We start from the raw sequence: 27675 nt of genomic DNA on the forward strand, positions 1-27675 counted from the left end.
TCCAAAACAGAAAATCATCAGAGTCCTGGTTTAGTAAACAAATGGAAATACGGCTTGGAAAACAAACTTTAAATTTCCTTGGTGGATGATTATATCCTTGTCTGATACAGAGTAACAAAATCAGAAATCTGGTAAAAGGATTCTTTCAAACTTTTTTTAAAAAACTGAACTGTCAAATGTTTAATAAGGTTAAAACTAGAACGAAAAACTTTTTTTACATTGATATTTCAACTGCCAACTCCTAAAAAACCAAAAAGAGAAAATATTTACTTTCACTTCAAAAAATATTCAACAAAATCATGTTTAAAATCAGACTTCTAATGGGAGAACTGAAAAATATTTATAAAAGTACTGTGCTGCCTTCTATAAACTAATATATTCCTTGAAAACTAATATAATCAAATAGATATTGAAGAATTTAAAACATCCAGCAGCCCAGAATCCAGAGTCAGGCAGGACTCAAATTTCTTCGAGTGTTCTGAGCACTACAGACAGAAAGATGTGAATGTGTATAAATGGCATCAATTCCATGTAAGGTGAAGTAAATGGAAGCTATTTTTCTGAATTGTTAAAGTCACACATAATACCTTTTTAATATGGCATAAAGGGTTTGATATGATTCTTTATAGCAGGTAAAAATTTTTGTCACATAATTCAGACACAAACAGTAATTCCAAAAAATAATTTTATGAGTAGTATAGTCTAAAGAATTGCTGAGAAATGTTTTTCCTCTTTCTTTTTCACTATTTCTCTTGTAAAATCTTGCACCTTTTCCCTCCTCTATTAGCAAAACAATTTCCTCCCCTCTGTAATTCCAAAAGGGCAATGTGTTCAAGTTCAGTTGCTCTGGGTCATTAGTGCCAGCTTCATGTACCTTTGTTCTGTAGGTAGTTTATTTACCAGACATTTCCCAAACTGAGAGTAGAGCTGCTTTGCAGGAAAGCAGCAAAATATTACACCAGTGCAGGGATCTGGATTCTTGGTTACTTGGGAGCAAGTGACAGCCCTCTGTCCCCCAGGGTTTTGGAGCCAGAGGATACATTTTGTCTGACTGAAAGTTTTTATGATTGTTTAATTTAGAGTTTGACCTCTAGGCATGCTCCATGGCTCTTTCAGGAGCTGGCTGCAGCAGTACACCCAGCAGCATTAGCATTTACACAAATTCCTACCAAGAACCTGCTGCAGACTCTGCTGAGGGGAGAGGAAAGAGTGTGAGAAGGGAAGAGCTCGAATTACTTAAATCCTGTATAAGCAATATTTTCAATGCTTATGAGGAATTTTAAAATTAATGATCTACAACCGGAAGGTTATTCCCCAAAAAGCGGAACATGCTGGCTCCTGCTACCTACATGTGAAGTGACATCCATGTTTAAAGGGTTTATACAAAAATACAAACCTCCAGGTTACTTTGAGAAATGCTTTCTGAATAATAATTAACTAAATTTCAAAAACAATTTCGTCTTGGTTCTGAGCAACATGTTTTGAGAGGTACCACTTACAGTGGTAATTACCAACAGCAAAAATTTGCAGCTCTCTGCTTTCTATCACGTTCTTCAAGAATTTGAATAGAAACTTCAGATAATCTTATCCTGATTCAGATATCCTACCTTGCATGTTAAAGACCTAGTACAAGGTTTCCTGGTTTCCACATCAATGACACCACAGTATATATCAGGATCAAATTCTCTCTCTGTCAAAGACACAGTATTGACAAGTTATCAAAAGGCATTTTGAAAGACTAACATCTAGTTTCATAATAAAAATTAATCATATTGGAAACTTTTCAAATACGACACAGGCAAATGTACAAATACAAACACACAATAAAATTGTACAAATGAATTTTTCTACACTCTCAGCAAGCTGAAATACAGATCTCAAGTCCACAAACACCTGTAAGTGACCTCAAAGGAGGATTTGATGCTCCCTCTTAGGAGTAGAGATCACCATTATGGATTGTGACAAATTGTGGGTTTTTGCTTGTTGGTTTTGGTGTCAAGAACTTTTCTACCATTTTACTAACACTTAAAATATTTGTGTTAAAAAGTGTAAAGAGCAGACTGGGTTTCCATTTTGGAGTTTATCAGGTGCTAGTTTTTCTGTTTTCTGTGTACATTTGGACCTTCCATATAGAAAGAAGGAAACTAAAATCTTTAGAGATAGTAAAAGAGTATAATTTTAAAACTGTCAGAACTGTCAGGCATTTGAGATCTGTAGAGGTTTTTGAAAGGAAAAGCCAATTTCAAGGTGTTTGCATCCTTAAAGTGTAAATTATAGATTTATAATTTTTTAAAACTCTTACTACAATTTACAGTATTACAGGAGTTTTAGTTTACTTCTGGAACTTATTTCCATATATATATTTCTACTAAAGGGAATATAGCTAATAATAATTTTTAAAAATTACCTGACAATCTTTTATGTAAAAATTTCCTATTATTCGTATTTTCTTCAGGTTTCTTTTCCAAAAATGGAGGCACAGAGAGAAGACCTTTACCATTCAGTATCTGTCCAGGGGAAGGCAAGGGTGGCTTTGGTATTGAGGGACAATTAAGGCCAGTCTTTATTGAGGAACTCACAGTAGTAGAACAAGTTGGACCAACAGCAGCTTTCAGTTGGGCACCATCTATCTTTGGATGAATCTTTTCCACTTTGACAGATGGAGTCATACTGTTATTTATGAAAAACAAAGAGAGAAAAATTGAAAAAAGAAAAGCTAAAATATGTTATTATTTAACAATACTCTGATCTATTCCCAATATAAATGCAAACTTTCCTCCTACTATCTTTCTAATTTTCACATTTCTTATGATACCCATAATCTCTTCTGTCCTTTTTCCCCCTGACACTTCAGAGTGTCCAGGGACTTCAGAAACCATTATTTTCATTCATGGACAGAGAGCATCACTGCAAACTGTCCAAAGCAACTGCAATAGACCCATTATGTCCATGGGTCTATTGCAATGGTGAGAAATCACCATTCTGTAGCAGTAGATTTTGCCAGCACTGCTGTTATCTCACATGTGCAGGTCAAAAACCACCTGAATCAGAGCTAAAACTCGCTTACAATCAAAGTATGCAGATTACATAAAAGAATTAGGAGCTTCTAGTAAAATGACCTTTATTCAGGGTGATTTAAGATGCAGCTTTGCAAGAGTTCTTCCTCAATACAGATATGAGCATTAACTATCATCTTTGATTAGGCAGTGGGAAAGGATCTGGAGGAGTTTAAAATTATCTTCTAAACAAAAAACACTCTGAAACAAAAGGAAACTTTCTTGACATAGCAGTGTCTATGCAAGTAATGACATTTAATTCTCTTTCAAAAGGCATACTCACATTTTGTCATGGGGAACTTTGCTGTGCTGTACCGAATGCATTAACCTGTTGTTTCCGCTGATCTGCAGCTTGTCTTTGGGTGATTTCAACAACTTGGAGTTTGATGATGATGCACTAGTACCTCCACTGGATGAACGACTGCTCCCACTTCCACTGCTACCTTTGTTTTTTGAAGGGAAGGATGAAATGAGGGAAAATACTGAAGAGGAGGGAGGAGTCAAAGGCGGCTTGCTGGAGGAGCTGTGTCTTCTTTCTGAAAGAGTGAAAAGGGGTTTTAAGCTCCCATATAGCAAGAATTTGTAAATATTTCATGTCATTTACTCCATTAATATTTTTCCTTTATTGGCCTGGGAGGTTCCCTGCCACACACAGAGCATAGAGGATTCAAGCCTCTCTGTAATCCTTGAGGTTCCACCCAATGTCGGAATCTCTTTGAGCTTTGGGAGCTGCACATCTCAGCCACTAAAGCTTAGCTCTCCCTCCATCTCAAACAATCAGCTCAGGACCTCGGACACATAAAGCCAGGGACCCCTGTCCTCAGGCTAGGCAAGCTTAAGTACCATATTCCCTTAAGGGATAAGAATTATCTGTAAATATGTCTCCTAATTGTCAAAATTATATAGAGTCCAACATTTTCACTTTTACTTCATGACAAACTTCTGGTATGATCTACCAGACCTCCAGTATGGAACACCTCTGAGAACATCAGCTCAAATATTGAGCTACACCAGGTTTTTTGTGCATTGCTGGGTTTCTTGTTTCTATTTAGCAGCAGCATCAAAAGCATCAGCATATATTCTTCTACAAAAACCTCAGTATCTGAATTAAGAGAGGTCAGATTCCACCACTGAATGTGTTTTTTAATTAACAAAATCCATGAAAATGTCTATGTTGCTAGCACCATTTCAGGTAAAACAGTGTCTATTGTAAAGGTAGTTCTTTAGAACCATGAATTTTCAAAACACCTGGCAGCTTCCAGCTCTGCCTACACAGGGAATGGACCGTGTGCTCACTGATACACTGGACACCTGTGATTCCTCGAGGAACTGTGTAATCAACACCTACTTAAGAGACACTTCTGGCAATGAAAACCACAGATCTCAGAGACACAAGAAAGAGGTCTCTCAGGGGAGTGCAAAGGCAGTGGTAACACCTCTTTTGCGGCCAGGTATTGTTAGAGGTGCTCAAATCCACCATGATCAATCTCAGGATCACCTTACAGATTTTGACTTGAGTGAACTGTGGAAGCAGCAGGCTGCTCATGACACCACAAATACAGCCAAGAGTGACAGCCAAGTCCAGTGCAAACTGTGCAGAAGCCTGTAATGCTCTGGGAAATGTAAATTAGTACATCTGTGTTCTGCTTCTATGACCTATTTGGAAGTAGCACTTGAAATGTGTTAATTAGCTTAGAAAAATAAAAGTAATAAATGAATATAGAGCTTGGACTAAGAAAGAAACTGAACCAGCTCCTGCTGGTTTCTCTGTTTAACTGCAGAAATGGGTGCAAACTACCTAACAAACCTTCTGCAAATTTTTCCAAAATATTTATCACTTCTGAATGGGTAATTATGAAGAAGTGGAGAAGTCAAGTGTGAAATTCCCGACAAAAAAACCCCAAACTAATTCAGTAACTTATCACCCATCTCAAGGAACAACTGCTTTAAAATTTTAATTTAAAATAGTTATCAAAATCATCCACTTAGTTTTCTAGAACCAGCTGCCACTACAGAGTCTGTAAATGAAATATTTTAGCATATTTATGCTCTAGTAAATGCCTGTGCTTCTAGTATGACGAAGTGCTTATTGCCAAATGGCTTTTTATAGCAATGGCAAGCATCCCTGAGCAGCTCTGTTAAGTTACTATTTGAGGGCCATTAGAGTTCACTGATGCTACACCCTGTGAGATAATGAGAAACATTACTCAATACTCTTGCACATTCTGTATATTTAGAAAATTCAAAATCCAAGTGCTTATGACAGTTACAGATAATCTCCAAGAAGCCAGAGGGTGACTAATGCAATCCTTGGGAGTTTGTTATGATGACGTTTTCTTTCTGAAGGAAGTGAGAGTATTACTTTCTTGAAAGAAAAGCAGATGAAAAGAAGAAGGGACTAGAATAAAACTGACAACCTCCTTGCATTACATCATTAGGAAGAAACTAGACAAAATAGTAATCTCAGCTATTTATCTGGATGATAGGAATATTTCTCTTCTGGCAACTGCAAACAGAGATGCTACTGCTATTTGCACAAATGTTCAACAGCACCAGGCACAACCAAGAAAGTTTAACGGAAAGTGTTTTAAATTGGTGATAATAATAAAAAAAATTACCTAAGAGAACTAAAGCTAATGGCTGATCACACACAAGTTTACAGTCTGCCTGTCAGAGAGGATTTCCATATACAGACACACACCCCCGGAAAAAAAACTATCAAACCAACTTTTTCTAGAATTCTGGGACAATTTCTGAAAGAGATATTGTAACAGTGCAGGGCAGTGCAATCTTCACTTACCACTTCTGTGCATAACCACAGCTTATGTTGTCTATAAACAAAACAAGAAGAATTTTCAGCTCATTTTATAACCTGCCTAGACCTATTTTTTCTGTTGACATACATACAAATTGAGGTAGGGTTGCTACTACAATTTGCTGATATTTTATGTTTAAGTCTTTTTATAACATTTACGGCTTTAAATGAAATCTACTTAAGAACTGTTTTACAAACCATGTGACGAGCACTGAAGTCTCATCTTAATAGAGAAAGCTAATATTATTTTTTAAACCAGATGTGTTAAGAATTGCATATTTGATCTAATGAATATAGTTACAGACAGACTGCCACAGTTTTTACTGGAAAAATGACTACACAAACTGTCACTGAATAATTAAGACCACCATGCTTTTTATGCTAAGCATATTACAATAATAAATTCTAGTAATCTTCTGCCAATTTAACATAGTTCCCATTTGTTATTAATTCTGTCTCAGTTCAAAAACATTTAAAAATATAACTATCTCCAGGTGTTCAGTTTTCAAATTTTAAAGGTTGGCAATCACATCCCCTCACATAACTCTTGAGAGGAAAAAAATTTTTTGTCATGATTACTTATATAGCATATCAAAGTGGTATTTCCATTTCTGCAACCTGTGTATGATGATTCTAAACTCTAAAATTCAGGGGAAGGAGGGGTTTTCTTGTTGTTGTTGCTTGGGTTTTTATGATGATTATTTTTTGGTTGGTTTGTTTTGCTTTTTAAATATCAGAAAAAATAAGTTTTGGCTTTGGACAAGAAACCAGAAAGTCTTCCTTGATGCCACAGCACTGGAAAGAATCTGATCTAAAATGACAGCTGTGTTCAACACTAAACTTTAACAGATAAAAATCCTCCTTAAACACCTTTGCATTTACAAAACAGGTTTGTGACACTATGGAAAGGGGCTGGACAGAGTTAGAAAGCTGTGAAAAGACAGATGGCATCCCAGCAAAAGATGTCTCTGCTCCAGGACCAGGATAACTGTGAACTATGAACTTGGAAAAACACAGCATCTCTGTGCTATAGATGAGCAAGTATTAGATATGCATCAGGCTAAAGGACATAGACTTCCGGATAAAGTAGGTATTGATAATATAGATCTCTTCCAGGGCTTAAAAAAAGCTTTACCTGGCCCTCAGTGTGGCTGCCAGTTTTCTTGGATTTAAAAAGCCTATTTTTCATTTTCTATTTCCTACTAAACATGCAGCAATCTCTGACAAAATGCAAAAAAGTAACCTGGAAGGGGCAGAAAAAAAAAAAAGAAAGCTTCTCATTGTGTTTGGCTACTACTGCTTGTTCTTCTATCAGTAAGTAAACAGTCAGACTTACTGTGATTCATAACTTATTGCTATATTAAAGAACAGTACCTTTTATAGAAAAAACTATTTGATTTTTCATAAAATGTCACTTTCGTTGCTGCATGCTTACAAAAAAACTTAAGAAAAAAAATTAATTTAAGAGAAACAATAATCTTGAAAATTTTCAAGACATTCCTCCCAGGTTTATGCTTATTTCCCAAAAGCTAGCAAGTATTTTGTGCTGTTCATTCTCTCTGGGCATCAATTAATAGCTTTGGGCAGCACACACAAGATGTACAGATCATGTTTCATAAACCCTTTTTTTTTTTATACTGACTCCTTACATAAGTACTGGGCAAAAAGTCAAAGTGCCCTGTGTCAGTGCTGGTGCAGCTGCAGTAAAAACAAAGCACACCCAGGAGCACCCACACAAGTTTGGTTCAGCTAGAGATGTTGGAATTTCACCGAACATTCAGAAAAAGAGTTAACACAGGTTAAGAGTATTGTGTAGAATAAATATAAGAGTACTCCTCAAACTGCAGGATTAGATGTGTATATTGAAACAAAGCATGAAAACACCTTTATGCTTAAGCAATTGTTATTTCATGTCTGTATTACAAAGTATAAGCACAATAATTGTGAAACTTAAAACAAATTTGTCCTTTTCTCGATCATACTGAGCTACTGTGTGTCTTGGTGTCTTGTCATCTGAGAAATTTAGACAGGCATATTAAAATAAACATCTGCTACCTGAGGATAAAAGCCTTATTTTCTGTCAGTAAAAGTATTTCATTCCTAGAATAAATGGAGAGCTAATTGCCTTGGTCTTCTCATTTCTCCAAGAAGCTCAGATCCATGACATGACATCAGAGCACAGACACTGCTATAAGAAGGGCACCTCAATAGCTCCAGATTTTACTCAGCAAGCAACTAAAATCCCTTTTGCAGGTCTAGTCCACCATCACTCTATCTCACCACGACAAAGATAAAAAAAAAATTAGGTCCATGAGGATTTTGCAGGAGAAACTGGGAACTAAAACAATCACAGGCATAGCAGGCAAATTACTCTTCCTTTGCTGCCACCCTGGCAGCGTGCAGCTGCTTAGTCTGTGCAGGAGCTTGATCTGCTGCTCACTCACTTATTGCTGCTTCATTATCCTGCTCTAATCACGGGACCTAGATACCAAGGATTCTGCCTTAATCTTCCACTGATGTCCCTTTAATCATGCCATCAATTCTGTGCACACTCTAAGTCAGGATGAGGTCGCTCCAACTGTGTGATGTTTGATCTTACACATTTAGCTGAACAGAGAGCAGCTGAACAAAGCCACCTTCACTTCAGCAAGAAGGTTACAAAACAGAATATTAATGGATCCCAAGCAACCAGTATGACAGACCAATGAGGCCTGATGGCACCAGTACTATCTGTCATGTCTTGAGATGCTTTGTCTTACTGTTTCATAAAAAACCCTTGGTTTGCATCTGGCAGCTGATATTAGCTTATCAGTGTTAGCAAAACCACAAGAAGAAACGAACTGACAGTCACGTATGCTTGTGGCACTAAGAAACAGCAATATATAATAGCTTTTAAACAGATAACGTCCAAGCAACCCTGAGGCAACCTTTTGTCTTCCACTTCCTCACTTGAGAAATATTCAGCACAGTAAATTTATAGTTTTCCTAGACATTTATTTTAGAGAACTAAAATCCACTCACAAGTGATCACTGTGCAAAATATGTTCAATAAAGGTGTGTTAAATTATGCATAAGCAGGGTCAGTTTTGTTGCTGTCGTTGAAGAAAAGAGAGGGAGAAATGGAAAGTGATCATCCACACTGGTAAGATCCTGAATGCCAACTTCAGTACTTTGAAATATTTCAAAGAGGAGATAATTATGTAACTAACTTAGGATAAATTATTATTTTTACAGTATAACTACAGCATAGTCAGGATGGGTTTTAATTCTCTAGTAACACACACTACCTGGGTAGGAATGCCATCTCCTCTATGGTACGTGCTGCAAAATGGCCCCAAACCCAGCACACCTCCCCTGACAGCCAGGATTGCCACCACAGGAAAGAGAGTGAGGAGCAGATTGCAAACACAGTTATTAAGAATATGACAATAAAATAATGTGCTTAAATAAATAACTTTCAAGTATCTCCCTTTCCCAGCTGCTGCCCCTCCACAACCAGTTTTTCCATTTTTCCTTATTTGTTACTAATCTTTTCAAAACCCCTTGTATTCAGCACATAAGTAGTTCTGTAATCAATTTCCACTGGATTTAAAATTCCTCTGTAAAATACATGAGGTTTCCCCTAAGAGATGTAAAATAGCCTTTGAAGCATCAAGCACAGTGCCATCCCAAGCCTGCAGACAGACTGGGGTTTTCTGTGTTGTGTAGTGGCAAACTGGCATTAAGGACACTCCCATCAGGTTTGCTTGAGCTATTCAGAGCCCCTTCAGACCAGCAAAACTCTCAAGAACAGTGTGGGAAAACTGATAGAAGCAGGACACTAAATTATTCATGAAGCAGAACCACAAGCAAAAATGGAGCCAGGGAGATGAACTATTGGAAAATCTCCCCTCATCACCCAGAGAAGGATGTTCACCCATCCTCCTTCTTGCTCAGGTAAACCCAAATGCAAGGGCTTTAACATCCAATCCTGAACTTCAGGTACAGTTCCCCAATGAAATGGGGTCATTAACTGTCCTGTAAATCTCTTAGGCACTGAAATACAAATATGGCAAAGTTACTATGGAAGAACAGTAGAGTGTCTTAGAGGGTAATGGGGCCATGGAGAGATTATAACATCCACACTATGAACACTAATCTCTGTGTAGCCTGTTGATGACATGACAACTGCACTGATACCTGCACTGTCTGATTAAAAGGCAACTACTGAGTAAGTCATTCTTCCACTATTAAAAAAAAATAAATCTTATTTAAAATAACCTTCAGAAAAGCCACAGTGATGCAAACAAGAGGATCAAACAGAGGTAATCAGTAAAGATCAGCAGTGCCTCAATATGCAGTGAGGGTCAGCTTTGATACTCTTGGTCAGCTTTCTCAAAAATACAAGACAGCAGTTTTCCAGCTGTTTATGTTTGCCCTGAATGACTGTAAAGAAAAGTTCAATTTTTCAAAAAAAGCAAATTCAAAATACCTCACCCCAACATTATTGCAAAGTTTAATAAAAACTTTGGTAAACAAAAGATTAATAAAGAATGGTGTGTTGAAAGATGCAAATAAAAAAAGGAAGAACCACCACTTAATTTCTGCTTTTCTTTCTCTCTGCCCACTCTCTACCCAGAAATTAGATTGACATCTCTAACACCATGTTCTTCCTCTTCAGCATCAACAATGTTCTTGAGAGGACCTTATCACATAATATAATATTGTGTCATGACTTCAGATGATCTCACCTATCCAAATGCCTGCCTGGCTTTCATCTTCCCAATGCTCCTATTCACACCAGATTGGGAATTAAATGTTTTCCCCTGTAGCTATTTCTTTACACCTAGCAAACTTTAAATTTTGTAGGCTGATTGTCAAACTCAGTTCTGCTACAAAAGAAAAGTTGCTGACAATGCAAACTTGCTTAAAAGCTGTTAGTGAACCAAAATAAAAAGGGGGCTACCACTAACTCAAAGTTCTGAAGATGGGTATAAAAGAAAGGCCTTGAAATGGAAAGCTCTCCACACAAAACAGATCAACAAGAGGGAACTGACTTTGTTTTGAATGTGGAAATAGGAGGAAATATCACAGGGTGTACACGAAAATAGTGATGTCAGCTAAGGAAATCACATTCTTTGAATTTCTCATTAAGAAACTAGAGGACAAATACACACTGAGCACAAATATTTTTCTTACGTACTGCATGACTAAGTAGTGACATCCACTGCTATGATACAAGAGCTTAGTACAATTAAAAACTAAAATATAAACACATACGTGGCTATTTGAACCAGCCAATTACAAAGTCCCTCTCTGCTGATGAAGTGAGGAGGAAGCTCCTGAGACTCTCTCTGATGTCACACCTGTGTCTCACCTGTCTCTGTACCTGCACACCTACAGATGTGACAGCCACGTGCGTCCCTTTGGCAAAGAGGGAACCCCACACTGAGGGGCAGTGCCCACCTGCAGGAAAAACTCATCAAGAAATGAGAACAGCACCGGGCTCTAACTGTACAGCTCCCTCTTTCTGTTCTGAGGTTTTAAGTGCAAAATGTCTAACTCTTTCACAATGGAAAAGGACAATAGGAAGCAAATCAATGGCATTGCAATATTTTTCAAATTTCCAAAATTTGAAATCCCTTGAAATGTAAACATGCATTTTGCAACATCAATGGAAAGTAAATAACATGGTTTCTTCTTTTAAGTAAAACCCTTACATTCCTTTACCCCAATCTAACATTTTTAGGCATTAGTAAGTTTTGAAGGACCAAAAAAAAGATCATTGCTGCTTATTTCATTATCACTGATCAATTACATTGGCATGAAACAACTGTTTTCACGTTTAAAAACACTGACCACATTAACTTTACAGTAATTAAAAATTTACTGCAGCAAAATCCTAGGGAAATCACTAATACAGTCAAATGAGGGCACAGACCTACTGTGCCTGCACAATAGTGTCTTTCAAATTAAATATTACCAGCCTTTTCACACTTCCTTTTGAAAGAATGGAGCAATGCTGTAATTAGGATGTGCTAACTAAAATGTTTGTGCAGTTTAACCTTTTAAATGAAAAACATGGCTGCATTTGACACATGCAGGCTGTGCATTTCCCATCTCCTCCGGAGCCCAGACCCTCCTGCCCACAGCCAGCCACCCGCAGTGGAATGTAACACGAGTGTGTTTGCCCTCTGATTTATATATCACACGGGTGAGCACGCTCAGAAAAACAAGCTAAAATGAAAACACTCTTACTAGTTTCTTTAATTAACATTTTGATTAACTGCTGCCAATTTATCTAAGGGTCTGGCAAGACTGCAATTGGCTGTTTATTGTTTGATTGCTCTTTTTTTTTTTTTTTTTTATCTTGCCAGTCTCTCCATCTGAGCTGTGGCTTTTGGGGATTTTCAGGTTTCTGCAGGGAGTCAGCTCAGAGCAGCGTCTGGCCCTGTCAGGCAGTGCAGCTCTGAGGAGTTTGTCCCTGTCCGTGGCCAGCTCGCTGCCCGCCTGCTTTTGGAGCCGTGCCAGCCGGCTCCGATGACATTTCAGAAGGGCTCACGGGGCCGCCTGCAGTGTTTAATCCCGAGCCGTGGGATTTTCCACGCCGCCACAGAGCTCGCCGAGGCTCCCGGCCCCGCGGGCAGCGCCGCCGGCCGCACCCGGGCCGGGCTGGGAGCTCCGGGCCGGGCACCCCGGGCCGGGCTGGGGAGCTCCGGGCCAGAGACACCGGGCCGGGCTGGGGAGCTCCGGGCCGGGCACCCCGGGCCGGCCTCGGGAGCTCCGGGCTGGGGGGCTCCGGGCCGGGCACCCCGGGAGCTCCGGGCTGGGGAGCTCCGGGCCGGCCTCGGGCACCCCTCGGCCACCAGTGCCCCCAGGCCTCTGCCCAGCCCCGGCTTTGCCCACACAGCTGCTGCCAGCCACTCTGGGGCTCCGTGGATGCTCCTGCGATTCCCACAGAGAGCTGCCAGGCCTCTGGGACAGTTTCTCCAGGACAATTTCTCCAGCAAACCAGCCATGGCACCAGCCACCGGGCACCCACACCCCCAGAGCTGCAGCTCCCTGGGGCACTGCTGCTCTGAGGGGCACAAGCCCTGCCACCCTGGCAGATATTCCTGCTGTGCTTTCCCAGCACCAAAAATTCGCTCCGCTATTACCGACCTGAACTTCCAGACGCGTCTCCACATCCTAAGTCTCCCCGCTTTGAGATCTGCCTGTCAAGGTCTGATTTCCACCAAACGCCAGCACATGGACAGTAAAATATAATTTTTACCAAATGATTAATTTCTGGACCATTTCCTAAGTAATCACTTATAAAAATTACAGCATATCTACTGACAAAAGTAATAGGAAAAAACAGTTTGTGGCTTTTGCTCTTATTTTAAGTTACCATAATCAAAGCTAAAATTTTTGGTCTTCCCTCACTTATCAAATTACACACAAATTCATTTTTAAAACCAGGCAAATTACTTTTTCACCAAAATAAGAAGTTTGCCAAGAAGAGAGGCAGCTGGCTTGTACAAACACCTTTGCGTATTAGCATCATTGTGTTATAATAATACTCTCCTTCATTAAGGAGAGTTTAAACAGAAGAAGGGAGTACTATTTCAGCAGACTGGGCTTTGTTAGGGCTGGGGTTTTTTTCCTTTATTTAAAGAAACTTGCAGAAACCTGGAGGTTACTGCTCCCACTACCAAGCTTAGAAATTAATACTAAATCCTAACCCACAGATACTAAATACTAATGTTCCCATGTCTATGCATTCAGAATACCAGACAACAACCAGCTCCTCTGTGGCTCCAAATTTCAAGAAGTTGACAGCTCATGTCACCTACCCATTAATTGTTAGTGACAACTGAGAAATACAAAGACATTTCCTCGGATTATACTATTTGTAAAACACTACTCCTTCCACCACTAAAATTAGTACTAGAGGCATGTATGCTTTTGAAGGATTTATTTCTACTGTACACTCCTCTACTTCACACCCATAATTAAAATTGGGTAAGTCTCAAAAAGATTTTAGTGGTTCACAAAATTCTTGACTTCAAAATACTATGCGGGGAACCAACACTGATGTATTTGTTAAAAACTAGAAATCTTAGTCTTTGATTTGGCCCATTCTTATTTTAAGGACAAGAGGGCAAATAAGTTTTATTTTGTTGCTTGTTCCACAGATAAACTGACCAAGACCAGGCAATGTAATTCCCACATGGAACAATGCAGAAAGCTGGGTAAGAATGAGGACAAAGAACCCAACTGCTAAGAAACCCCAGCAGCTGGGCATCAAGGCAGGAGCTGGAATGGAAGGGAGAGGCATGACGGGACACTCACACAGGGAGAGAGCAGCCTGGGCTCATGGGAAGGCACACAATGGCACAGAGAATACAATGGGATTTTTTGCCTGCTTATGTTCTAGCAGGAGCATATATGCCAACTGCCTTGATCCAGGCATTTTTACCTACTATTTTCCAGTGTCTAAAGGCTTCTGAGTAACATTATGCAGTAAATATTCATAAGGTTTCACCTTGAAATGCATTGTGCATGTGGTACAGTGAAATCATGTGCTGCCAGTGCACTGTGACAAATGCAAAAGTAATTTTACTTAACGTAGCAAAAGCAATCCATTATGTAAGGCAATGAATTTAGTAAGTTCTTTTCCTGGTACTAAATATTGCAAGAGGTTTTATTATCAACAATACTTGAAGCCATTGAAAAAATTCCCCAAAACATCAACAACATTAGATTCAATATAAACACTCATACCATCAGTTAATACCTGAGTTCAGAAGGCTAAAATTAGCTCCGCAAGCTGTGATAATGCACTGTGCAGATCCACACACAAAGAACACCCACCTGCACATGCTGCTCACTCCCAGGGAATGAGGCTGCAGAGAGGAGACTCCTGCTCTGGCATCAGGACAGGGCAGGAGGGAGAGAAGCAGTTTGATTTGGATCACTGCAGAAAACCCAATTTCCAGGTCTTTGGTGTTACACAATCACCCAAGAAGGACAACTTGAACTGTGCCAAAACCATTGCAACAGAAGAAAGTTTGCTTCCTACCACTTCAGATAAAGAACAGCATCAACTCCCCCTTTTTATTTCCTCACTGAACACATGAAACACAAAAAGGTATTTATATAATTTGTGATGCTATCACTACACACACACATACAGTAGCTCCCTTGTACGAATGAGTACTGTAGAATGCCAAGAAACTGAAAACAAACAAATAAGAATAAAACTGGGGGAATGGAGAGAATCCAGAAGTTGAAGTATCCTGCACATTTTGCATTTGCCAGGAAAATTTATTTAAAGAATAAAAATTCTCCAGCCAGTCTTTTACTTGCATTACATTTCTTGTCTAGTTTTGTGAAGTGAGATAAATGCAGCTCTATCACATCTCCTTCCACTTGTCTACATTACAGTGGTCTGTATTTCAAAATTAGGCTGATTGTAGTAAAACTGAAGAGCTGGATTTGAGATGGTGTCCTCCCAACCCCTGCTGGGAGATGTTCTGAAGATACTGGTGTTTATCATTAACAATAAAAGCAGCATTCAGAAAGCAAAGGTAGGACTTCTTGGTACTGTTACAGAAGGAAGGCAGGAAGATCTTTGCTGGCTTGACACCATGAGCACATTCCAGCCCAGTTGTGCACATGTCTTATTAAATTGGTCAGGAAAAAAAAAAACCAAAACAACCCAAAACCAAAAAGCAAAACACGACAAGACATGAAAACTGAAGCTATGCCTGTGCACAGAGCAGGAGGTGCTAAAGTGGAGAGTGATGGCAAAACACACAGGACAAAGCCACAGACAACCAGGCTTCACTGTCTTCACCACATATTAAGACTCACTTCTCCTTTCTCAAAATTCAGCAAACTCAGGCACCAATTTCACAACCACTTTAAACCGGCTGCTGCGAGCTAATACTGCCACAGGCAAAAAGCATTCCTGCCCTCTCCCCCAATCCTGACCACTCAGCCTGAGCCTCTGCACCATCTGCTCTGTCCACAACAAAGAGCAGAGCCATTCGCTCAAAGGCCTGACAGTGCCACAAACCAAATGCCTGCTTGTGCCAAAGCTGGCAGTGAACTGAGCGAGGACTAGCAAGAATTAAACTGTGATTTGATCCCAGGGAGAAGGCTGCAGGCGTAAGAAGTGGGCACAGAAACGAACTGCATTGTGAGCTGCAGTAATGGTAAGTTTGCCAGTTCCTAGAAGCTTTGAGGGGTACATAGAGAAAAAATCAGATTTCCAAGGAATTTCATCTGATTGATATCAATAGTGCATAAGCTGGGCTTGCTTACACTGCAGCCTGCTTATGTTTACATTTAGTACTCTCTAAGATGATTTTATTGTAAATAGTTTGTTTTAAAGAGATTGTTTGGTTACTGGCTACTATTATTATTCTTCCTGGAAGGAAGAGAATAATGGGCCTTGAGCCAACATCAAACATCTTAAATTTGATCAATTGAGGACTCCAGCGTGGTTACTTAGAAAATCAACTTTGCTGCTATGGGGAGTGCATGAAAAGAACCCCTCAATTTGCTACATGACACCACAAAGCCAGCCTTAGTAAAAGAGAAGCAAAAAAAAAAAAAAAAGGTAGTGCTACTCCACTGTATTTGGAAACAAGTGCTCTGAAGTACCAGCATGAATTAAATTCCCAGAACCTCCAGAACCACAAGGCAATGCATTTTGAAATATGTGGATTTTTTTTCTCTAGCAGCTGCCACTTTGGAGAGTGTTTTACATGCCGCAGAACAAAACAAATATATTGGGCAAGATTACTGGTTTTGATGTTTTTTTTTCCAAGTGAGCAAGTTAAGAAGTTCCTCAGGTTTCAGAAAACTGGAGCGAGTCCAAGATAAAATAGATTACTTAGTACAGAGGAACAACTTGACAGGCTTGTTGGTGCACAATCAAGTGACAGCATTTTATGCCTTAGTAACAACTCCACTTACACAACGTGCTTGTTTACACCAGAAAAACAAAATATAACAGCTACTCATACAGCACATGTGTACACATAGAATGAAGGTTTCTGTACAGAATTATGTCATTTCCAGGGACTAAAATCAGGAAAGGACATTGAGTCCATTAGATTTCAAGTGTACAGCTATTGTGAATCTCTGCCACCTGGACAACTGGGACAGGGCAGAGGAAATAGCAAACAGTCCAGGAGCTCTGCAGGGCTTTCACCACATCCTAACTATCTGCCAACTCCAGCCTTCCCAGATATGTTCTTGTAATCACAAAAAAGAAGATAAGTATGGCCTTAAAGGTCAGTGCACATCCTCAGTCTGAAGACAGACGAATCCTACAGAGATACAAACTTGGCACTGACCAGTTCCTAGGTGTCATTTTCTATCTGTGGCAAGCAAGATGTGAGCATCAAGCCTTGCAATACCACAGACATATAGAAGTTTATATAATTTCTATGGCTATTAAAGCAGTCCCAGGTATTTTTAGAAGCTAGCTGGTGGATTGCTTCATGACCCACATTGACCTTTGGTCAAATAGTACATGTCACTGTGATGGGGAGGAAACTGAACTGTGGCAGTTTAAAAACCTTTCCTCTGACCTTAGAGGCCAGGAGAGAGCCAGTGTGGCATCTCTCCAGGCATATACATGGTTACATGTGGCTTGTCAGAGGCTGCAAGCCAAAATGAAACTGAAGAAAACGAGTGCTAGCTAGTCCCATGCCAAGGATGAGCAGGGCCAGAACTTTTACAGAGTACAATAGGGCTTCTCATTATAATCATTAGAAAAGTGAAAGAAGTAAAAACAATTACTTCATGAAGCCTAATACAGCAGAAAACCAAAATGCTTAAGAACTCAGGTGACAACTTCAGCCATACACTAACAAAAGAAGCACAGACAATTTTCCTCTTAGCAAGAAGAGCCATGAATTCCATATGAGTACCATATGTACCACCACACAGTGATGAACAGCTCTTATAATTCCCAGTGTACATCACATAAAAATGACAGCTCCAACCCAGCTCTACAGATAATCTACAAACATTGGCAAGTTTTAGGCTCAAAGGTGGAAAGGTGCCCTGAAAGGGGCACACCTTCTACCTAATGCACAGAATTCACCACAATGCTCCACAGAAACCAGGGCTTTTCCAAGAGCCAGACATGACAAACAGGTTCTTTGCAACCAGCAGGGTCACATAGGGAGGACAAAACTGCTCCTGGCCTGGCAGAGGGAGAAAATCCTGTGGGGTAAAAACATAAGATGATGATCTGGCTAAAAGAGAAGGCTTCCTTTGCAAAAGCTACTTCATACAGAATTGTAAATTAAAGGTTTTTCTGACAATCTTGCCAAACAACAAGGAAAAACTCAGTTATGTAGGAACTGTTTCAACCCTGCAGGAGCCTGGTCTAATTGCATCCTTTACAAAGCAGTGAAGAGGGAGAGAGTCATACCAACCTGGGCAACTTGTTATTGAGGGAAGAGAGAACAGAAAATAGGACAAGAATCTCTTGACAGTGGTCCTCCTTTCTCTAGTGCAACTCGGTGAAACAAAACAGGATTGCTGCCTTTGTGGCCAGCAGCACTCTGACACAGCAGAACTTGCAAAAGGCACAAATGTTTTTCCTACATTTTTTGGTATTGTTGAAAAGATTTACCTGCTTCCCAGCTGCACAACAACTGCAGGAATATCTGCACAAATTATAGTAAAAATAATTATTTTCTATACAAACACCACATGACATATTTGTTTCATCAGTAGGAGATAATAAGGTTTGGAAGTACTTTGGCTGTTACTGCCTGAGATAGCTAATGATGGCCTTATATGTAATTTTATGTAAGTTTATGATAATATTATTATCACAAACTTACATAAAATTACATATAATATTTATCTATTCATGTTTATTTTCTACATTTTAAAAAGATATTTTAATTGATCCATACTGTTATGGAGCTCTCACAGAGTTAGATAATGCAAGAGCTAATCAAAGACTACAACTGAAAAGCTGTTTGTATATTTGTTACAGTAGACACAACACACCACTTAGAAATCTGAACTGCCTTCCAGGCCATTTACATTACTTGGATATAATTATTTAGTGTGAAACTGAATTAAGCCGAATGAGAAACTTAAAACTGTGGCACTAATTGTGTTATTTTGAGAGTGAATTTGACCCTGCAGTTATTTTTTAACTTAAAAAAAAAGCCATGTGGTTACTGATTGCTCTTGATCAATAAACTTAGAGGTTTCATTGTATAGAAAGTGTTATACACTCCCTCTTCTGGTTGTATCTTAAAAACACAGTTTCTAGACTTAAAAGTGTATCATATGTTAGTTTTTAAGTGTATCATATTCCTCAGAAGAAAAAGACCCTCAAGGCAATATAATGTTTCTTCTTAAAAGCCAGCAAACTGGTGATCAAAACCAAATAAGTAACAGGTAAAAACTACTTGACATAATGCCCAACTAAAGTAAGTAGTGGCTACTTTTTAGCTGTGTCTAAAACCAAAATGTTACAGATTTCTTTTAATTTGGTAAGAACTATATTGTCCCAAATCTTTCTGAAAGCTTGACTCATGCCTAATGCCTGGTTACCATTCAGTGCATTATTGCTGTGGGTGAGAATACAGATTTTAAAATGATGCCTACTTTTCCAGAGGTGGCAGGTGAAGTTCCAACAAAACATTGGTTTTATGTTGGTCTAGCAAGGATAACTTTTTTTGACCTAGTACACTACACCTGATCTTCTCTGGGGGGCATTCTTCTAATAGCAAAAGCTGCTGAAGGCTACACATACATCTTACTGTCTAAAAAAAATTATTCACACTATAGAAAATGAGAATTGTGGAATAACATTAAGAAGTCTAAACATAAACAGTAAAAGCAATGCAAAAGAAACCAAAAGATGAACTATTACTAAGTGCACACACATGCATATATCCATCTCTTCCCTTGATGCTCAGTGCCTAATAAAGCCGGGAGATGTGTCTCAAGTAGGACACATTCTTGTTACCCTCACCCCCCACCACAATGTGCAAAATCCAAGAACATCACAGCATTACACAAACCACATTAATAGTATTGCTGCCAAAATATTGAGAGAGGAAAAACTTGTGAAAAGCTTTTGTTTGTTCTGCCCTGTCTCCTCCTTTCTACCACTTTTACCCCTTGTTACAGAATAAAACCAGCACTGTACCCACTTCAGTCTCCCACCTCCAAGGTAATTTTGTCCTACTTTCCTTATTTAGCTTCCTCCTTATTGTCTTTATCTATTTCTTTTTACATGTATTTTACTCAAGTTTTTGTTTTACATTTCTCTTTTCAGCTATTCCCTGGTGTCCTCTCTTTCCCCTCTTCAGACATACACACAGACTGCAAAACACTTAATTCCAGCTGTGCTGAGGCAGCCTTGCCAAAGCTGCCATCCCCCTGCCTGCCAAAGCTGGGCACCCCTGCCCCAGGCAGGTACTGCACAGCCAGCTGTACTGGGTGCACTGGTATCTTTGCAAGAAGTAATGTAAATGATGGTTACTGATGGGATTTCCTGTCTGACCTATGAAGTTGTGCTTGCAGAGGAAAAAAGACCATTCCAAACACTGCAATTGTTCAAGAGTCAGATGCTGGGATGAGAGGATACAGTCTAAGTGGAAACTATGCACTTCCATGGGGGGTGGAAATAGGTAAAAAAAACCCCAAAAAATTTTCTTCATGACAGTTCAATACTCAAAACAATTTTACAAGCTTCCCAGAATACGCCTCCCTGGAATCACAAAGCACTGTGGTATTCACTGAGGTTTGCAGTTCTTGGAATAATCTAGACAGTTCATGAGAACTCACTTCTCCCCAAAAAACAAATTAGAAAGTCCTTATAAATAATTCATCTGCATGTGGTTACCTTTTGAAATTAAACTACTACTAACCCCACCCTCCAACACCAAGTTTGTATCTCCATGGCTCTGACACATTCCCATCCCTTCAGAACAGTAGAAATTTGTCTTTTTACTTCAACTCGGGCTACTTCCACCTGCCCAGCTCTTAAACAGGTTGCAGCTTCATTCTCCTGCACCCAGCTTAGGGCAGTGTGCCAGGCCCTGCGTGCCCACGGCCTGCCCTCAGCGTGTGCCACCTCCCCTGGCAGCGCTCCAGCCTGGAGGAGTGGCTCAGGCGGTAGAAAGAACCCTTTTAGCTGTGAAGGAAACCTTCCAAGGATGTGGATCATGTAAGCTGATGCAGAAGAGCCTTCCCTGATCCTGCAGAAAATCAGGAATGGTGGCTGGAAGAACTGTGTCCTGCTCCACGTGCCGTTTCCTCTCACAAAATGAGTTCTGAGTGATGAAACAACCTTGATTCTAGATTGGTTAAGTCCTCTCATTGTCAGTCATTTCTGATTGTAGACCTGATGCACCTATCCCACCTGGCTACTTTGAAAGTGAAGCTGTAGTCATGTACACTCAATAGCAACATTTCATTGGAATCACTTGTTTTCTTTAGATCTTGTTCCAGTCTATTGATCAACACGCTTTCTCCCTCTTGCTGAACTACTGTTTCTGTGATAGTGAACATGGCACTGCTTCTTCTTTTCCCACAAAGATAAATATTTGGTTTTCTTTCTTTCTTTCCACTTGTTCTTCCCCATCAACATTTATTTTGAAAAGAAAGCAGTCAGTCCCAGTATCCAAGCAAATACCCAGCAAGGAGAACTCTAGAAAGGAGCAGGGTTCTCATGGAACCCTTGCATAATGTTTTATGTTAGACTAGTTTCAAATATTTTTAATATTTCAGTAAGAATAGAATAAAAAAATTATATACTCTCTCTTCAATATTAAACCAAAGGATTTTTTAAAACCAAAGGATTTTTTAAAGTCAATATTAAACCAAAAGGACTTTTGCATCTAGGTCTTCTGCTATGGCAGAACAGCATAAAATTAATTTCACATTAAGCGAAGGTAAGAGCCTAAAGCACACCAAGCACTTGAAGTTTGTAGTATTTTAGCGCATACACAGTGCTGTAGACAGAATAACATGAGTTACATGATAAGCAGTAAACTGAATAATCAGTATCTCATAAATCTGAAGCTGAACATCACCTTTTTCCTTAATTGATACTTAAAAATTGCTTTATGTCTTCAACCAGGGCTTGACAATCTCACATACCCACAAGAAAAGGAGGAAGTTGTACTAGTAAACTGCCATCAGCTTCTCAATCTCCCCGTGCTTTCATATAATAAACAAAGACCACAGCCATTCTGTGTACAAAAATAATCTTCTGCATGTGAACAGTCTGGGATGATACAAGTAACCACAGCACAGAACTCCACCGTTCTGTAAAATCTGTATGGCACATTTGGTAGTCAGCTAATGGCTTGGGGGTGCACATTTCAAAGCTCAAAATATGTTTACAGAGTTTCTTTCCATATACTAATTTCTAATTTAATGATGCCTTATTTAAAAATTACTAAATAGCCAGCTGAAGCTTTTCCTTCTGAACCAAATCCTGTGCTGACCTCTGAGCCCATTCCCTGCTATATGCCAAGATGATTCTTGCAAAAGTTACAGAATTTCACAAATTTCAACTAAGAAATTAGACTAGTTGTTGCTGGACCCACAGATTAAGATCCAGCTGCTGGAACTTGGACTGTGTGAATTACTGTGAGAGGACTGTTCATTCAAACAGAAGCTCCTGAACAGAAGCTGCCAATGATAACTTGTTAAAACATATACATTAACTGGAGCCATAATATGCCAAATGCCACCTGTGCATGTTTGGCAATATGCTTGGCAGATTGCTCCTGCACATCTGTGACACACCACAGAATATTCAGATTTATTTTCGTTGTTTAACTTCCACAGAAGATCACTGATACCGAAGAAAATTCTTACAATTTATAAAAAACCTTTTCACACTGCTTGAAAAAGACTTTAGTGAACACTGGACATTAATTACTGAAACAAATTGCTTGCTGCCAAAAGTATGCAGGCCATAATGAAGGCTTAGCCCTCCAAAATGAGGATGAGCTCAAGCAATCTCCCATGAGAAAAAAAACCCCACACACTCAAAAAAGAACAAAATCCCCAACCAACCCAAAACCCAAGCAACAACAACCCAGTACTCAGGTCCAATGGCTTTGGAACAAGATTCAGTACATTCCTTTCTTTTCTTATCAGCTTCAAATGCTGCCTTGTACAGACACTTTGACTTTGTAATCCATGAATCCATGCTAAACACACTCTCTTATTCTACTCTAAAAAAGCAATACATACACAACAACTTAAAAACATTAAATACTGACAGATTTTCCAGAACAATTTGCTGCTGCCAAATTTAACAAAAATACAGTAGGACAAATCTATATTCAATTAATAGTGTGAGAAGAACCCAAACATGTAACACTACAGGGACTGTAATACTTAAGTTATAGATGATACACATCCAAAATACATCAGCACACCAACAGAGATCGTTAACAGATCATTTTTCTCAATTAAAATCACAAGTATCACATGCTCTCTCTGAATCCAGGCACTTAACACCAAAACAAAAAAACCCCTTTAGGACTGCTGAAGTGGAGACCTGCAAATGAAAGGTGGGTGTGGGCCCTGGCTGAGGGAGGAAGGACCTCGGTTATGCAATCAGATGAAGGAGAATCACAAAAGACAACAGACTCAGAGGATGAACCCAAGTAACCAGCAAACATCTCTTTCTCTACTGCCAGGATCTGCCCTCTAAGTAAAAGGTTGTGTGATGCTCTATTCCAATTCCACAACCTCCTAGAAACCACAATAGATGATGGGCATATCTGTATAGCAATCCTGCTTCTGATTCATAGACTTCAGGTTTAAACATGCACTGATTGGAAACCAAAATGTTTAAGCAATTCCCCATCGGCTCTCAGGACAGCAGCAGCAGGCAAAACTCAAGGTGGCTGCTCACCTTTGCCACTGTGCCAAACCCATGGAAGTTAATCAAAACACTTGTCATAGCTTTTCAATGACTCAACAGCCCAACACACTATCATCATCTCCTTCCAACATGTACTGTATTCATGGTTTTCACAATCACTACATGAGTCACAGGCACTCTCAGTGTAAGTTTTACAGGTAGCCTTCATTATTATTGCTCAGAGTTTAACTCTGCTTTGTATTCATGGAAACTAAGGCACGGGGGGAGTGGGGGGGAAGGAAAAGTTAAAAGAAGAAACCCTACACATCGCTATGCTGATGCTACTTTCACACTGCTGAGCTCTCTCCTAGCCACAGAGCAGCCCAGCCAGGGCAAAGAAGCAGCTCTCATTAGCCAGAAGGCTGATAACCACAGGGAGATGAGATAAACCTGTGGAACAGCTGAAATGCCAACAAAAGGTCACACAGCCTGAAAACCACAGCACTTCAGGGCTTCCACGAACAACCTGAAATAACTGTCACGATGGCTTCCTTAAAGAGCAACCTTTGGGTGCAGCACCAGAACTGTATCTAACATGTCTCCAGGGAGAAAAGAATGGAAATCAAAGGGAGACAGGAACATAGTGCTGTCCTGAGGAGCATGACAGCTGGCACATGAGCCAGGGGGTAGAGAAATATTCCTGGAGAAAAACACTTTCTGGGAATAGGTCATCATGATGAGTGATCCCAGGTGCTTCACCCACAAGACTCAGTGCCTGAACATTTTGTCTTTTTTCCATCTTTCACCTCTGAACTGATCTTGACTCATCCAAGGAAGATGCTGATACCATGAAAGTGCAGCCACTCACAAAGCCACAGCAGGAACAGGAGCAATAAAGAGCTGCAATCACTTGCCTGGCCCCTCAAATGAAAACAGCTGTGATCTGACAGAACAGAGGATTTGTCTTGAAACAACTTTTGCTTGTCTGGCTGGCCTGCTCCTGCCCCACCATGCCCTCAGCAGGGCTGCCACCCTAAGCCAAGGGTGCCCTGCCAGCCAGCTGCTGCACACAGGCAAGAAGGAATGCCACAAGCCGACTTCAGATATCTCATTATATTAGATTGCTCTTAAAAACAAACCTGCAGGTGTGTTATGCATACCAACTTTACAAATCAAGCATAGCACATATACCAACACCACTGAATAAATTGTTAAAATGGAAAATTCATAGCCCAGATACATGCTTGGATTGCACAAAAAAGCAGAATTTAATTTTATATTAGTATCATTTCTAGTCAAATGCATGAAATAGAAAAGGATCAGTCATATAAACAAATCTGTAATTTGTATCAATAAAGTATTTTACTAAAAATGTGACTTATTCTAATTAATAAGGTTACATTTGAATTATTTCTGACTACTTATGGTCCAGAGAAAAAAGCCAGCATATGTCCTGCAAAGCACTTTCAGCCTACCTAGTTAAGTATTTTAACACATATATGCTTTGGAAGAAATTAATTAGCTCATTAGGTTTAATAATAGCTTGTTTAGCTTTCCTTTGACAAAAGTGACATTTTAATAGAACATATTCTACTACTTCAGAAAACAAAATTTCACATTACAAATTTCAAAAAACACCAAGTACAGCAACACATACCACCAGGAGCTATAGAATATTTAAAGAGATTAATATTTCTCTGGTAACAATTAAAAATAAAAGACCCTAAGAACTAACAAAAAGATTGATGACCATCAATAAAAAACTTAATTCAGGGTAAACTGACTGTGGTGAATCCAAAGGGTGCCTTACTTTCTTGTTATCATGATAACACATTTTTTGTTTTAAAATAACCATGTGTTTTGAGGACTTCAGCAATTTCCTTCTCCTGAGCTATACAGTGTTTAAAAAAAAATAGATCACTGATTACCAGACAATCACTTGCCATATTATCAGCTTTCCTATTTAATTTTCTAAAATAAGGGACAAGTGTGTAAGGATTTAAAAAATGGGAAGGCTGATAGAAGGCTTTGAGAACTAGTGCTACACAAAATCACCAAGTCAGCCTTCTTACCTTTCTGAGGCTATTAGATTGGCAAACTAAGGTCCTTCAATGATGTTCACCCCACCCAAGCCTGTTTTTCTCATCAGAATGACCCCGCCTGTTTCCTCTGCACGCCACAGCCCACGCCAACTCTCCATTGTTCAGAACAAGCTTAAGAAACACTAAGAATAACCTCATCATTTCTATCTGCTCCTTCTACACTGCTCCTTGAATCTGCCACTGATGAAAGGCTTGTATTGGAGAAATTTTCACATTTAGAGATCCCACTTCCACAAAGTGATACAGAATGGAAACATTATGTTAGTATTTATTACAACTTTTAAAAATACTTTCCATACTTTCATTTAGCAGCTCCCTGTTCACTTTGTGCCTTTTAAATTGCAAACAGAGCTTACAGAGGAGCTGGAATTAACTTCACGTAACAAGTCTAGCAGCAGTACAAGCAGCATTACAACATGCCATATTTCCATGTCCATGCTCAAGACACAATGCTGCACCTATTCAGCTCCTGAGCTGCTTCTGCCACCTGTCCATAAAGACAAACACAGTGCTGCTTCCTCCCAGACACCTGTTTGTCAGACAGTGTTTGGAAATCACCTACTCATTTCATAAAGACCACATTAAGTGTCTGCAACTATCCACAGCTCTCCTTTGGAAGAAATCACTACAATATTACTGACCTCAAGATGGAATATTCAATATGCCATCACTCAAAACTTGGTATCATCCAGTCCTCCCCCATAAATTTATTTTTAGCTGTCAGAATCAGTTTAATATGATATTTTAGAAGGAGTGATTGGACATCTTAAGTTGATATTCAGTGACATGTGAGGAATCTCACTGGCAAGGGGTAGACTTGCTCTTAGCTAGTAAAAAGGCTCACAGCAACCAGAGCAAGAAAAGCAAGATGCTTTTTCTTCTTCTGGTTCCCAACAGCTCTGGAGACTTATATCCACAAAACTATGGGTTCAAAAAAATTATTAGTACAGCCATCCACAGATGGCTAGATGCTAGATCCTAGAAGCAAAAGACCTAGATGCAGAGATATTAAGAATTGTGACACCGAACCTATTCAGGTTATTTTCTGAGTCACGCTGTGTGACACAACTGCAGAATCCAGCAGCAAGGGTTGGGCTGTAATCCATAAGGCAATATAACACAGAGCCAAGTTAGAGGGAGAAAGGATAAGAAGTTCACCCTCTGCACAGTCCAGAAAGGCCCTTCTCGAGTCTCGAGGAAGCAGAAGTGAATATCTCTTTTCTTGCCAGAGCACTGGATTATTTAAGATGTATGAAAAGTTACCCCTTTTTCTCAGCACTGGAAGAGGTTCCCTGCCCATACCCAGCTTGTATCCCTATAAACATCAAGCCAACCAGTGGGGGCACTGGCCTAGAGAAAAGAGAGTGTGCAAATACATGCACACACAGGGAGGAAGGACTACTTCAGAAGATGCTTTGTCCATCATGTTTATTAGGAGTTGGTCAGAAAACACCTCATGAATTTCTTAAGAAACAAAAAGCTGAATTCAAAAAAACCTCCTATTGTTTGAGGCTAATTTCTAGTCTTGAGAGGAGCATGGAAAAGCAGAACTGCCAACCACCAGTCAGGCTTGGAGGAAGTAACCAAGCACTTGAACTGGCATAGCACTTCACATTTTCTCAGTCCTCTCTAAACACTGGCCAACCAACACAACAAGAGCTTCCTTACATAGTTTATATACAAAACCACTGGACCAGTAAAACAAATACAAATTGATAATTCTGAAAATAAATAAATAAGCTTACTGGAGATTGGAAGCTTACTACATTTTACAAATGTTCACTGTAAGTTTAGCTTTCAGTTCAAGTTCACGCTGTACCAGAAGCCATGTAAAAATAGTCTGTATAAATACAC

General features: G+C 39.5%; 1 protein-coding gene across 5 annotated transcripts in view; it reads right to left on the reverse strand.

Moving 5' to 3' along the window:
• ATXN7 (ataxin 7) overlaps positions 1-27675 on the reverse strand; it is an 86052-nt gene that overhangs the window by 8446 nt on the left and 49931 nt on the right. For all 5 annotated transcript variants that reach the window (XM_032750749.3, XM_030283405.4, XM_041718880.2 and 2 more), the window contains 3 exons: positions 3340-3592; positions 2408-2670; positions 1608-1690 (listed from right to left, as the gene is read on the reverse strand). In XM_032750749.3, coding sequence (XP_032606640.2) covers positions 1608-1690; positions 2408-2670; positions 3340-3592 — 599 coding nt within the window. The remainder of the gene's footprint in view (positions 1-1607; positions 1691-2407; positions 2671-3339; positions 3593-27675) is intronic.

This window comes from Taeniopygia guttata, chromosome 12 (genome assembly GCF_048771995.1).
Source record: "Taeniopygia guttata chromosome 12, bTaeGut7.mat, whole genome shotgun sequence".
Classification (NCBI taxonomy): domain Eukaryota; kingdom Metazoa; phylum Chordata; class Aves; order Passeriformes; family Estrildidae; genus Taeniopygia; species Taeniopygia guttata.